The sequence below is a fragment of the Chlorocebus sabaeus genome, chromosome 15 (assembly GCF_047675955.1).
Source record: "Chlorocebus sabaeus isolate Y175 chromosome 15, mChlSab1.0.hap1, whole genome shotgun sequence".
Taxonomy (NCBI): domain Eukaryota; kingdom Metazoa; phylum Chordata; class Mammalia; order Primates; family Cercopithecidae; genus Chlorocebus; species Chlorocebus sabaeus.
Genome location: NC_132918.1, coordinates 35,407,876 through 35,423,458, shown reverse-complemented (window position 1 = coordinate 35,423,458; position 15,583 = coordinate 35,407,876). Strand labels below are relative to the sequence as shown.

At 37.8% G+C, this 15,583-nt stretch overlaps 1 protein-coding gene across 9 annotated transcripts in view; it reads right to left on the bottom strand.

Annotated features, from left to right (window-relative positions):
* PLCH1 (phospholipase C eta 1) overlaps positions 1-15,583 on the bottom strand; it is a 268,796-nt gene that overhangs the window by 75,473 nt on the left and 177,740 nt on the right. For all 9 annotated transcript variants that reach the window (XM_073023500.1, XM_073023499.1, XM_008008632.3 and 6 more), the window contains one exon: positions 1,814-1,907. In XM_073023500.1, the coding sequence (XP_072879601.1) occupies positions 1,814-1,907 (94 nt within the window). The remainder of the gene's footprint in view (positions 1-1,813; positions 1,908-15,583) is intronic.

The following is a 15,583-nucleotide window of genomic DNA, read 5'->3' as shown; positions in this document are numbered from 1 at the left end:
TATAATGCCTGGGTCAAAGAGGTTTTCATTAATATAACAAATAAATACATGGATGACTTGCAAGTACCTAAATAGAATAATTATAGGGTAAATTACTTCAAGTCTTCAAATATCATTTGGTATAATTATATTTGTAAATATCCTTTGAAATTTAATTTCTTCATGCCAACTTTTATGTTCATAACTTAGGAAACCATGTTTAATTCCATCTTTTGGGCCTCACCAAAGAAAAGATTCATTTCTTAGCACAGAAAAGGCCCAAGTTAGTTTATCATCTCTGGTTGTTTTTAAAACAGTTTTTAATGATATAAGATTTCATTTTATTTTTATTTTATTTTATATTTTGAGACAGAGTCTCACTCTGTCACCCAGGTTGGAGTGCAGTGGCATGATCTCGGCTCACTGCAACCTCCACCACCCAGGCTCAAGGGACTCTTGTGCCTCAGTTTCCTGAGTACCTGGGATTATAGGCATGTGCTACCATACCCAGCTAATTTTTGTATTCTTAGTAGAGACAGGGTTTCTTTTTTTTTTTTTTTTTTTTTTTTGAGACGGAGTCTCGCTCTGTCGCCCAGGCTGGAGTGCAGTGGCCAGATCTCAGCTCACTGCAAGCTCCGCCTCCTGGGATCCCGCCATTCTCCTGCCTCAGCCTCCCGAGTAGCTGGGACTACAGGCGCCCGCCACCTCGCCCAGCTAGTTTTTTGTATTTTTTTTTAGTAGAGACGGGGTTTCACCGTGTTAGCCAGGATGGTCTCGATCTCCTGACCTCGTGATCCGCCCGTCTCGGCCTCCCAAAGTGCTGGGATTACAGGCTTGAGCCACCGTGCCCGGCGAGACAGGGTTTCATCATGTTGGCCAGGTTGGTCTCAAACTCCTGGCCTCAAGTGATCCCCCTCCCTCAGCCTCCCAAAGTGCTGGGTTTACAGGTGTGAACCACCACACCCAGCTAATGATCTAAGATTTTAAATTATTCCTCTTCATTTTAATCACCTACCGCCCCTGGAAGTAAATAGATGGTATTAAACCCCCCTTATTCACACTGATCTGGGAGCAGAAGTAATGAGGGGGCCAATGGTCAAAATTGATTAGATAAACCATGGCTTTGCATGCTCTTATAGGCGGCTGGTCTTTCATTAAAGATCATCTGCTCTGCCTGAAAGATCCTCCTCTTGGGTGGCAGCCTTCATGGTATTTCTTTACATATTTTAAATACATATACATACATTAGCTATATTTCTACCATATTATTTATGTCTAACATTCCAGGAGCTAGATTCTGAGTACATAACTGTGGGCGAATTATTTAACTTATTTGAGCCTCACTTCCTCAACTATAAAATGAAGTCACTGTATTAATGAGATTTGTGGTTCCAACAGCTTCTCCAAAGCTACCAATTAGGGAAAAGCAGTCAGTTGCTACCATTTTAAAAGAAACATGGCAAGTTACTAGTCTCAGAGAGAACTTATTTTAGGACTGAATTTCCCTTCATGAAATTATCAGGCTGAGGCTATTTCCAAAAATTAGCCAGTTGAGAAAAGTCCAAATACGTCATGGCATCCATCACACATGGTGGTATCAGGTAGACTTGCCTGAAGTGGAAAATGCTTATGGGCATTGCAAAAGTAAGAGAAATAGCAACATCATGGTCTTTTCTTTGCAGGAAAATATATGTGTGTTGTAGATTTTGTTTGAATTATTTATTTATATAATCCCACGGATATCTCTTGACTTCTTTTCCTAAAAATTTTTGATGAAATTTAATTTAACAGGCTGAATCAACAAATGAGAAATAAAGAATATTGGTTATTTTACCTTCTATGCCAAGAACATTTTTCACCTTATTTTCTTCTGAAACTTCAAACTTCTTTATGATGTCAAGACAATAGTCCGTTGTCACATTATTCATCTAAGAAAAACAGAATACTAGTAGGAGTACCTGCAATTTCATGAACTATGTTCCTCCACAGTAAAAAGACATTTACTGATTTTGCATTCTTGACACCATGCAAAGCACCTACATGAGCAGCGTTTGGGGTTACTAGTGTCACAGCTACTTTATCGTTGGAGAATGACCATGATCTCAATCTTCCTATGCACCTTTTAGATTGAATCAGTGAAAACAGCCCTTCAACTATTAGACAAATGCTCTCTGTGAAGCAATGAAATAAAATCAGTTATCAATGTAAATCCATTGCCAAAAATACACTCACTATAAGCTAGCATCTATCTGCAAAAATTAATGTTTCCTACACAAACACTAAAGTTTGCTGATCATAAATATATGTAGAAAAAGAATGATTCCCTACCAAAACAGAATATTTCTAAGTAAATGTACCTGTGTGTGCACGCACGCGCGCGCGCGTGTGTGTGTGTGTGTGTGTGTATCCACAGAACCATCCACTGAGCAGAGCAATCTGCCATGGTAATTCAGGAACACAAAGGTTAGCAAGAGGTAATAAAAATGAAAAGTTAGGTGAGGTAGCTAGCATAACAGAGAACTCTGGAGCTAGACTGCTTGTGTTCAAATCATCTAGTTCATATTATTAATAGTGTAACTTTGAATAGGTTACTTACCTTTTCTGTGGCTACCTGATAGCGGAGTGATAAGGATTAAATGAATCAATATTTGCAAAAACATTGTATGGCACCAAAAAGGCAGTATATGCTATTATTAATATTATTAAGTCAGTCTCAAATTTGCTACATGAACGATATATGCTGAGTGTCACTGGGAAAAGTAAACTCTTCAGAAGTAATTTCTTTAATTAAACAGCAACATTAAGAATGTGGTATTTTGATCAAAAATCCATTTAGTCCCACAATCTAACATTGACATTTAAAAAGATTAATGAATAATGATAGAGGAAGCTAATTTTGTGAGCTAGTATTTCATATTTTAATTATATTTTCTCAAATATTCCATTTTTGTTTAGGTTTAATACTTACGTTTTACTAAAATCTAGTTTTTCTAAACAGTCCATTTAAACTGGGGGTGAAGCGCTGCTATATCGCTGTTTTTTGTCAGTTCAAAAGAGCAAACAATGCTTTCTTTCTTTTCAAACTAGCATGGTGGCTGATGCATCCTTAGCGTAAATTTTCTAATTCTTATTCTATTCAGGGGCCCATATTACCAGAAACCACCTAAAAGTATTATAAATAAATGAAACTGCAGTACCTCCAAGGAACTCTACTGACCCAGGCAGGCTTTGAGCAGCTCATTAATTTGTCTGCTGTGAGCTAGAGAGATCTGGCACACGCAGTCTAAAAGATAAATTAATTTTTCACAAAATAAAATGAACCAAATTGATAACAATTTTACATTCCATGTGAAGACTAAGTTCACTTTGCAATTGCTTTGTTTATAAGGCCATTTGTAGAGAATGTAGAGGTCTTAAACTGGACTCAGGTAGACTACCAGAAGTTCATGTAATCTTAAAAAAAATCAATGAAAAAACAACAAAACAACTAACTCATTCAGATGATGGAGCTAACTGCAGGTGAGCAGAGAATATGTTACTAATTTAGGATACAATGCAGACTTTTATAACAAAAAACATTATATTTGAAAATATTCATTGAATTAGCAAAAATATTAGTAAGCATTCTGTGAAGTTCATAAATTTCTGGGCACTGCAGAAGAATTAATGGGAAAAAATAATCTACTTTCTACCAAAATTGAAGTATTAAGGATTGACTCTTTGTGAAGTACAGTAAAAGCCCATAATAATGAGAACTGAAATGTAAGAGTCAATTGACTCTCAACCTTCCCCATCCCCTGATCTCATTTAATTAATCTCCCAACAGCAAAATCTTGCATTTTACATAATTGAATTTTTTAAGACTTCACTTAAGTTAATTATAAGTTTATTGTATGACTGAAGGTTCAACACAGGTTAATGCTCTTTACTGTCCTTTTTCACCCTGTTTTGCTTCCTATTTGACAGAGCTGATAGGGAGAAATAGGAATTTCTCCTACTCTGGCCCTGCTTGCTATGAAGTTCATTTGAAAGTTTTGTTTGTCATTGAACATCTGAGTTACTTGCTGTCTCCAATACTGAATACTGTGCTTTCTACATTAGGCAACTGGTGCTAAAAGAAGAACTTAAGATAAAATTTGATTTATTTTAATAATGACTCTACATTTATGTAATGCTGTCAATGTGCAGTAAAGAGCTTTTACACACATAATCTTAAATAGTTCTTAAAATAGTCTTGTAAATTTAGTGTTTCTATCCCTGCCTTATAGATAGAAAAATTAATGTTGAGAGAGGTTAATTAAACATCACCACCAAAGTCACAAAACTGTTTTTTGGTTTTTTTTTTTTTCGTTTTTTTTTTGAGATGGAGTCTCGCTCTGTCGCCCAGGCCGCAGTGCAGTGGTGCGATTTCGGCTCACTGCAAGCTCCCCCTCCCGGATTCACGCCATTCTCCTGCCTCAGCCTCCCGAGTAACTGGGACTACAGGCGCCCGCCACCACGCCCGGCTAGTTTTTTGTATTTTTAGTAGAGACGGGGTTTCACCGTGTTAGCCAGGATAGTCTCAATCTCCTCACCTTGTGATCTGCCCACCTTGGCCTCCCAAAGTGCTGGGATTACAGGCGTGAGCCACCACTCCCGGCCGACAAAACTCCCTGCAAAAAAAACTGTTTAAAAGGCAGAACCAAAGATCAAATTTGGACCTTCTTGACTTCAAGTCCAAAGCACTTTCTTATATAACTATTCTCTGGGCATTTTTCTTTATTTCTATTGAAAAATTAAAATGCTTACTTTTAAAACTGATCGGTTTTTTAATTTCAATATAACTGAAACTCCTAAATCATTTCTTTACTTCAAACCAATTATTACAATTTAACTTCTTTTATTATTCAAGATTAGACTCCATTCTCTTTTCCTTTATTTACTGTAGTTCTTTAGTCTCATCCAAAAGAGAAAAGACTCACTGGTCCTCACACTAAAGCACAATTAATTTCAGATGAATTCGTTGTAGAAACAAGTCGTAGATCTATAAAATACCTGTATTCTGACACTATCTACTTATCCTCAGACTTCCTGCAAGTTTTTTAGCAAAATTTTCCCTGTAAGTGAAAATATAAAACAAAGTCAGAAGGGGTAAACAATTATTTTTCCTATGGCTATGATTCTCAAAAACACCAAATGCAAAATCAATGTATCACTTGCAAAAATTCTAATATTGCTAAACTTTACTAGCTTATTTTTATCAAAGTGATATATTTGTAAATAAATAAGTCAAAACTAAGATTCTTTTGTAACTAAAACCAGAAGTCCCCCGCCTATACCCAGAATCAGTCCCCAAAGTCAGTAATGCCAATATTTCTAGATATTTCTTTTGAAATAGGTCATATATTTGGTGTTGTTGTTGTTGTTGTTGTTCTTGTGGTTGTGGTTGTTGTTTTGGAGACCAAGTCTCACCCCGTCACCCAGGCTGGAGAGCAGGGATCTCACTGCAACTTCCGCTTCCCGGGTTCAAGAAATTCTCCTGCCTCAGCCTCCCTTGTAACTGGGATTACAGGCATGCACCACTATGCCCTGCTAATTTTTTGTATTTTCAGTAGAGACAGGGTTTCACCATGTTGGCCAGGCTGGTCTTGAACTCCTGGCCTCACGTGATCTGCCTGCCTCAGCCTCCCAAAGTGCTGGGATTACAGGTGTGAGCCACCGCACCCAGCCATCTTTATATTCTTAATTATCATGTTTATAATGCTGTATTGTACACTTTAAAAATTATTGACTTCTTATTGTGTTAGATATTATGTTAGATTTTTAACATAATAATAAGATCTTCTGGATCAGCAGATCTGCCTCTCTGCCTGTCCTCTCAGTATAATTATATAATCCAGTTTTTATGAAATATCTGGGGTTTAAAGTATTCCAAGTATGCAAATGTTGAACAATGCTGAGTCTGTTGTACACGGTGATTGTGTTTACCTTTTTCATAGAACAGTTTTTATGATTACTTGCTGCCATTCCTACTCATTTGGTTAACTTTTAATGTACCTATCACAAATTCTTCCCAATGACTCTACTATTCTTTTTTTTTTTTTTTTTTTTTTTTTTTTTTTTTTTTTGAGACAGAGTCTTGCTCTGTCACCCAGGGTGGAGTGCAGTGGCGCGATCTCGGCTCACTGCAAACTCCGCCCACGCTGGGTTCACGCCATTCTCCTGCCTCAGCCTCCGGAGTAGCTGGGACTACAGGCGCCCGCCACCTCGCCCGGCTAATTTTCTTGTATTTTTAGTAAAGACAGGGTTTCACCGTATTAGCCAGGATGGTCTTGATCTCCTGACCTCGTGATCCGCCCGCCTCGGCCTCCCAAAGTGCTGGGATTACAGGCTTGAGCCACCGCGCCCGGCCTCCAATGACTCTAATGGCCTTTCAAGTTCCACATAATTAAAGGCAACCAATAATCCACGAATTGTGCTTTTTTTGTCCTTACAGAAGTTCTCCTTCTTTCCCGCTGGTTGGGTTCTGGAATAGCATTCAGCTTTTTTTTTTTTTTTTTTTTTTGAGACGGAGTCTTGCTCTGTCGCCCGGGCTGGAGTACAGTGGCCGGATCTCAGCTCACTGCAAGCTCCGCCTCCCGGGTTTACGCCATTCTACTGCCTCAGCCTCCCGAGTAGCTGGGACTACAAGCATTCAGCTTTTGCTCTGACTTTATTTGGTCACTCTTGTGAAAGAGCTCTCAGGAAGTAAATTATTTCTTTCCCTCGTGTGTTTTTGTGTGTGCTCTGGTGTATTTGTTTTTTATTCCACACACATTTGTTTGACAGTTTTTGGCAGAAAATTCCAGGTTGAATCATTGCTCTCATGATTTTTGGCTTCCAGAATTGCTGTTGAGAAATCTGATGCCATTCTGATTCCAATCCTTTTCACAGAATGATTTGTTGTTTGCTAATTAGTTTAGTTTAGTTTTTCTCTTTTTACAAGCACTCAGGGTTCCATTTCATCCTTGGAACTGTGAAATTTCACTCTGATTTACCTTTTTGTGAATCTTTAAACTGAGGTTGGCCCTCATTTGGGTTTGTCAGTCTAGAGAATCTTACCTTTCCATGCTAATAAATTTTTTGTATTACTTATTTGATAAGTTTCTCCCTTCTATTTTCTCCTATCTTTTCTATTTCTTTTTTGTTTGTTCTTCTCATGCTTTTAATTTCCAAGAGCTTTTTTTTTTTCTCTAAATCTTCTTTTCTCATGACATCTTTTTTTTTCTTAAGAGACAGGTCCTCATTCTGTCACCCAGGCTGGAGTGCAGTGGCACAATCATGGCTCACTGTAGCCTCCAGATCCTGGGATCAATTGATTCTCCCTCCTCAGCCTCCCATGTAGTGGGGACTACAGTCACACACCATTGCACCTGGCTGATTTTTTTATTTTTATTTTTATTTTTATTTTGTAGAGACGGGGTATAGCTATGTTGCCCAGGCTGGTCTTGAACTCCTGGCCTCAAGCAATCTTCCCACCTTGGCCTCCCACAGTGCTGGAATTTTAAGCATGAACCACTGTGCCCAATCTGTCATAGCATCTTGCTCTTGCTTTATGGCAACAATATTTGAATCATTCTGATAACATTAACAACGATTTTTAAAGTTTCCTCCTCCTTGCATTACCTGTTTCCTCCAAGTTTCTTGTCTCTATTTATTTGCTTTAGTGGTCTCTGTTCTTTATAGTAGAGGATTTCCTCAAACACTGGTAAGCCTTGGTTATTTAAAATCAATAAACCTGGGAACTGAATAGTGGAAGAGGTCTTTGGTTTTCACATCTCAATGCATAGATGGTCACTAATCCTTGCATTCATTCTCTGCTTCTGTGAAACAAACCACCCCATAAGCTAGAAACTCAAAACAATGACTGTTTATTTGATAACAATTGTGTAGGGTTGCAAGTCAGACTGGGTTCAGCTGGATGGTTATTCTGCTGTTCTCATTTAGAGTTCTTCATGTGACTACAGGCATCTGGTTACTTGCCAGATGGTACAAGATGGCCTCACCCACATGTCTGTGGTTGGTGCTGACTGTTGGCTGAGCCTCTTTCTCTATGTAGTCTCTCATCCCCAAGGAAACTCACCTGGTTTCCTCACATGATAGTTCCACAGTTCCAACAGGGTGAGGATGAAATCTTCAAGACTCCCTGAGGCCTAGGCTCCAGAACCTGTACATCAGTCCTACCACAATTTACTAATCAAAGCAAGTCAATAAACTGGCACAGATTGAAGAAGCAGGAAAATCGAATTCAATTCTTGGTAGAAGGAGTGCCAAAGTTACATTGCAAAGACACATACATACAGGAATATGGCAGTTATTATAGCTATCTTCATAATCCCCATGTTTTCCATATAGTACCCACACTCAGCCGTGTGTGGCATCACTTAGATCAGATCCTCTTACCTCTTTTTTTTTTTTGGACAGAGTGTCACTCTGTTGCCCAGGCTGGAGTACAGTGGCACAATCTCAGTCAAATGCAACCTCCATCTCCAGGGTTCAAGTGGTTCTCCCGCCTCAGCCTCCCAAGTAGCTGGGACTACCAGCGTGCATCACTATACCCAGATAATTTTTTGTATTTTTAGTGGAGACGGGGTTTCACCATGTTGGCCAGGCTGGTCTCAAACTCCTGACCTCAAGTGATCTGCCTGCCTCGGCCTCCCAAAGTACTGGGATCACAGGAGTAAGCCACCATGCATGGCGGCCCCCCTTACCTCTTACATACAGTTTTACGCCAGGGTAGAGAAGGGACAGTTGCCCTGCTACAAGGTTTGGGGGAGAAGATCTGAAGCGCTAACCATATCTTAAACAGACTTTCAACCAGTGCTTGTTTTCAACCCCTCCTCTCCTCTTTTCATGAATATCATGTAACTAACATCAATTTTTGAGCTTATCAGGGGCTTTCCCTGGGCCAATGGAGTTGCTTCATGGCTTCTCACTCTATGAGATTGAATTTCAGTGTTCTGGGGTCTCCTTTAAATCAGACAAGTTTTAAAATGTTGTTGCTCCTCCCCTGTTCTCTTTGTATCTGTGGTTTTACACAGGGGGATTGTCTTTACTGTATTTTGGGGTAATTTCAATAGGGAGTGAAGAAACACCTCTAAATGAATGGTCATTTCATATTCAACTGAATAAGACAACCACAGTAACTATTTACCTCCTCAAACTAGCTACCTCTAATTCATCCTAAAAGGAAACCACACATTTCACAGCATTTGAATAGATGATTTCACAGAAAACGTTATTTGGAAAATATATTCAATGCAGCAAAAATATTACAAGATGTAATTACTCTGAATGATCTCTCAACTGCTTTAATTGTGAATAACTAAGAAAAATCAGCCAGGCGTGGTGGCTCATGCCTGTATTCCCAGCACTTTGGGAGGCCAAGGTGGGTGGATCACTTGAGGTCAGGAGTTCGAGGCCAGCCTGGTCAGCATGGTGAAACCCCGTCTCTACTAAAAACACAAAAATCAGCCGGGTATGGTGGCGGGCGTCTACAATCCCAGCTTCTCGGGAGACTAAAGCAGGAGAATCCTTGAACCCAGGAGTCAGAGGTTGCAGTGAACCAAGACAGCACCACTGCATTCCAGCCTATGTGACAGAGTGAGACCCTGTCTAAAAAAAAAAAAATAAAAGTAAAAATAAAAGAAAAAAGAAAAACGATACAGAAATTCAGGAAAACACCTCAAAGAACTGCTTTTATATGAGAAAGGTACAAAAAAGATAAAGATACATTATCACCAGAATGGGACAGTTATAAGCAAAGGAGACTTTATAATTATTTCTCATGAGAGAGAAGATTAGAATGATTACAATGACCAGAACTCTTACCAAACCATTCTGGATTCAATGAAGGGTAAGGAACGGAGAGGGCACACATGATTCCTATAATTGGATCAGAATGATCAAGGAAACATTTTAGCAGAAAGAATAAAGGGCTAAACGTGCAATTTTCAGAGCTACTACGCGGGTAATGTATAGATCTATATCAGATTACAATAAGGAGAGGGCCCTGTAGCAGGGAAACAGGAAATCTCTGAAAATCCTCTTGGAATTAACTATCCACATGCATATTTCAGATGAAAGATTTGTATAAACAGAAACTTACTTTTGACTTACTATAAAAGGTAGCCTTTGCTCTTAGGTAACAGTTAGCAGAAATTTTTAAATTTTTAAAATTATTTCGTTTTAGAGACAGAGTTTTGCTCTGTGGCCCAGGCACAATCCTAGCTCACTGCAGCCTCGAAATCCCAGGCTCAAGAATCCTCCCACCTCCGCCCCACAAGTAGCTGGGACCATGGGCAAGCGCCACCACACCCAACTAATTTATTTTTAAGAGAAGGTGTCTCACTATATTGTTCAGACTGATCTTGAACTCCACAGCTCAAGTGATCCTCCTGCCTGCCCCTGTAGCTGGGATTACAGGGACAAGACACTGAGCCTGGCCTAGGAGGGTTTTCCAAATATATAAAGGCACTTCAATATTCCTGCCTTCTCTTCCTTCCTCCTCAATCCATAAGAAACAAAAAAATATAAAGAGCATAGGGGCTTGCTAAGAAAGGTTGCCAAGGGGATGGGGAAATGAAATCAAATTGTCACTCCAGAACCAAAACACTAAAAAGGAAGGAACAAAAAAACACTCAACTCCAGTGCCAAGAAATGGATAGGAACTCTGGAGGAGATGTAGGTGGCTGTTTGGCAAATATGAGGTTGGGGTGGGTGGGGAATGAAACAAAGCAAAACAAAACAAAAACTCTCAATCAAATCTAGTAAATACTTTGGAACCACAGATTAGTGGATATCTGTGATCCTTTATCTGTAGATGAAAGGAAGAGAAGAAAGAGAAATCTCAGCCAGATAACTTCTGGCTGTACTGGCACTTCCTCATGGATTTAAAAGATAGTGAGAATTCCCTTGGCACAGCCATGTTTTAAGAATGAAAGTCCTAATCAAACAGCAATTGAACCTGTCAAAGGCATAAACTCAATCTTCTGAGAGATTCAGTAAAATAAAAATCTGACCCACAGGCCAGTATTTGATTTCATAAAATCCTCGACAGCATATGTGGCCAGCAGTGATATTTCATTTCACAACCGAGTAAACCTATGAAAGTTGAATATCCTGGTGTCTACACCAATCTTATGTTATCAGAAGCTAATGAATTACTGTCATACACATCACCAAATTGCCTCAAGTTTGTGCCATTGTGAAAATCCAGTTTTGAAACTCAAAACCCCACAAAACTCTTGACTAATGACTCTACACAGTTAGATTGTGTCCAAGCTAATAAAATAAATTTTACACTATTTTAAAGAATGTTGAAATGTACAACTTTATAACAATTTTTAAATACACAGCTATTTCCTTAGGATGAATTATCAAAGTAAAATGGTTTGGTCAAAGCTTTATAAATTATATTAAATGTTATAGATTGTAAAACTACTCCAGTATCATTCTATAATTTCACCAGAAATAGAAGAGATGGACACTACATTTGGTGGTGTATTTTTTAATCTTTACTAATATGATGGGGGAAAAAATAGTCTCCTAGCCTAGATAGCATGGTGAGACCCTGTCTCTAAAACAGATTATTAAAAATTAGTTGGGTGTGATGACACACACCTGTAGTCCCAACTACTTGGGAGGCTGAGGCAGGAAGATTGCTTGAGCTCAGGAGTTGGAGGTTATATGATCCATGATCGCACCCACTGCACTCCAGCCTGGGCAACAGAGACCCTGTCTTTAAGAAATAACTAACTTAGTTTTATTTCAGACTTTTTAATTACTAATAAAGGGTGAACATTTTCATAGGTTTATTGACTTTGTATGATTTTTATAGGTTTCAAGTGTTTTACTCATTTTTCCATCTTTTTTTTTTTTCTCAATGATCTAGGAAAGCGCCATATTAAGGAAATTCACTATTTCTCTCTTTTGTATGTTACAAATATTTTCCTACTCTTTAATTTTGTGGTGCTTAATAAAGTAGACCACATATAAACAAAGTTTCAGGACATTAAAATTTTCCTTTGTGATTTTTGCCTCTTGATGTATGATCACTTTTTTTATATTTTTATAAATTTCTTTTGAGTCATGCTCATATGTAAGTAGCTTCAAGCTAATTTAGAAAATTAAACTAGATACAGTTAATCATCTGCCAGGAACAAATGTCACAGAATTCTGGCTTCTGTTTTCCCTAACTAAAATTTACTGGCAGAATGTCAACAAAACTAAAAGAGGGAAGAAACACATGCCCCTTAGCAAGTGACATCCGGTATTGCTATTCAAATGAACTGGGATAATTCCACTAGCCTGAATGGATTTGAAGTCAGTAGTTTATACCTTTTAACTTTAATTCCTCACATTGCCACACTTCTGAGTATTTTGGGCAAAGGACTTCCCTGTTCATCATTGCAGTGTTCAATTTGACACTGAGATAGGAAAGGCAGGTATCAGCTCCCTTTGCATGGTTCAGGAAACCAAGGCTCAGAAACAATCATGATTGATTCTCCAACCACTAAAGCTTGCAGTGTGTGGAATGCAGGTGTTTTGGACTCCTGGTCTAATGTTCTTTCCAGTACACTATGAGAGTTCTGCAAGTAAGGATGAAGAAGTAGTTATATAAGAGAGGGACACAGAGGAGTAAAGATGTAGAAAGGACGTATCCTCTAAGGGAAAATATAGACATTTCTATTACCCAATTCCCTTTTTCTACCTGTCCTACGGCTAACATTGTTAATAAAGAATCTCTGCCTTTGCCAAACTATCAAACTACTTAAAATAACTAATTTTGACAAAACATTTTGCTAATAATGCTATCTGGTTTAATCCTTAAGAAAGCAACAACAAAATTCATAAAAGTGAATCTGCTATTTCTAAAATGTATGTGATTATGATAAGGTAAAGTAAAATATTAAGTAGGTATTAGAAAGTTATCTAATCACATAGTTGGTTTTGCTGGCTACCAGCTCCTATCCTGAAACTATCCAGGAGCCCAACAATAGTTACCTCATTAGCATGAACTCAGATATGGTGAAAAGGGGCTCATTATAAATAATGAAAGATACTTTAGAGTTTTAGGAGCTCTGCGCCGGAAACTGGAACAAAGACCAAATGTGTATTTTATTATATCACACCATGACAGACTTGGAGTGGGAGGGTAAAGCAGAAGTAATTTGGAAGAAAATTCTAATCATGTACAGATTTGATGCAGTTTAGTACATGGTACCCTAAAATATAGCACCCTGGCATTTGTGAAAACAGCAGAAAAGGAAAGGTATCTCTGGCCTTCCCCCCAGCCCTTCCACCCATAAAACCTAGGAAGAATTTTCTGAGCTTCCCCTGAAGCAGACCATATGACCCTCATTCAAGAGACCACCAGCACCTTCCCAATACCCAGAGGAAGGGAGCCAAAGACACAGAGGTGCCAAGAAGAGTCTGAACAAACACGCCTTGCTAAATTTCCCATTTACTGCCATTAGATCATAACCTTGTCCTCTAAACATATTTCTTCATGACTGTCCACTCCTCATCAAACCTAGCATAAGAAATACACAGGTTTGCCTGACTCTCTGGGTCTTCAGTGCCTTACAAAGGCTCCTCTGTGTTATTAAAAACTTATTAGTTAATTTGTATGTTTTTCTCTTGTTAATCGGTCTTTTGTCATAAGTGCCTCTGCCATGACCCTAGTGACGGGTGTGGAAAAGACACTTCTCCCCACCTATGGAATTTTACAGTCAAGTACATGTGCGGATACTTGCCCACCAGGAGTCTCACATTGTTCCTTGGAAATGGCTAGATCTGTGCAGCTAATAAACCAGGCAATGCACTAGGAAGTTACACTCACATCTCATTTAATTCTCACTCTACTCTTGCAAGGGTAATATTACTACCAAAAGCATTTGATAACTCACAAAGTCAAGGATGAAAAGTTAATGCAATCAAGTTGCAAGGTAAGCAAGGCTGTGTATCCAGTCCTGCTCACTCCTATTCTACCACGCAGCCTAGTAATTTTTTAAAATTCCATGCCAAATGAAGTGTTAATCTGCTTGAAAAGAGGTGATTAGTATTACTGATGAAGATGATAAGAGAAACACATTGTTAGAAAACATGTTTAATGCATTTAACTTTGGGAGTTTGAAAGAGACATCAAGAAAGGCATTAAAACTGGTTCCTACTTGGGTATTGCCTGCCACCTCTCAAATAAGAGCTAATAGTGTGGTGCTAGTGGTTGATTCTTTAATGGCATTTAAATAGAATAGATATCCACCTGGAATTACTGTCTGCCTGTCAGTCTCTGTCTCTCTCTCTCTCTCTCTCTCTCTCTCTCTCTCTCTCCCCCCCCCCCCCTTCTCTCTCTCACACACACACAGAGGCAATAAACAACAGAAAAACAGGACAGAATTCATACAGATTTTTCTGTATTTTAAAGAGTCTTTCAAAGTTCAAAAAATACAATTAAAAAACAAACATGGAAAAGTATTCATCCCTGCTATCCAAAAATGTTAATCAAACCAACATTAACTTAACATTCTATACCTATAATATTAGCACTAAAAGTGATCCATTTAATAACTAATCATTTGTTCACTGCTTTCTTAATTATAAACTGAAACAAATCTTTTATATAGCATTATGGAGATATGTTTCAAAAGCCATGAAAATATTTTATCCTATGGCTCAATAATAAGTAAATAATTCAGAAAAAACATATACATGGATTTTGTTTACCAAATATTTTGTACTTTTTTTCATTCTTGCTAAAGCAAAACACTGAAGACTGATCACCAAATTAATCTCACATTTAAAAAATTCAAAAATGACATTTAAATGCTATAAAAATGTTTGTAAATATAAGTAAGAGCAGATTTTGAATCAGTGAGACTTTTTGCCATTTATGAATCTATAAGCAGCATTTACTAGCTCAAATTGTGAATGTCAAATAGGTTTTAGACTACACCAAGTGTAACATAATTTTCTGGGTTATGTAGGAGAAAATTAAAGAAAGTTAAAATAATTGACTCTCAAATGAAAATGACTTCACAAATTCAATGTAATTCAAATTAGCACTAAAACTAAGTGAGCATGATTTCAAGTATATGAACAATGTATTACTAATTAATATTTTTAGTATCTTTACAAAGGTAATTCTTCTAAAGAACATTTCCAGAAAAAAAATACAGCATGATAATTATAATAAATTTTATTCTACCTCAAAAAGAAAAAATCCAGTAAACTTCAAAAAGCATGTTGTTTTACTTCTTACCATTCTCTTTCCTTTTATCATAGACTCTCAAAATCATAAAGTCTCCAAAAAAAGCTCTTTATTTTGAGCTTTCTGAGGGTAGGTTTTGTCCACTACCAAAACTTAGCACAATACCTAGGAAATATAGTATCTATTCATACAAGGAAATGAATTAATCTGAAATTGTACTAATCCAAGCACCACCCATATTTCAATCTCCTTAATAGCATCTCAAATCCTTGTTAACACCTTCAAGGAAGAAAACACAATTGTCAAAGTCATCCAGCACATCTTTGGTCAGCTATACTTCTTAAGAGCTAGTGGAAATTTATCTCTCTCTGATAT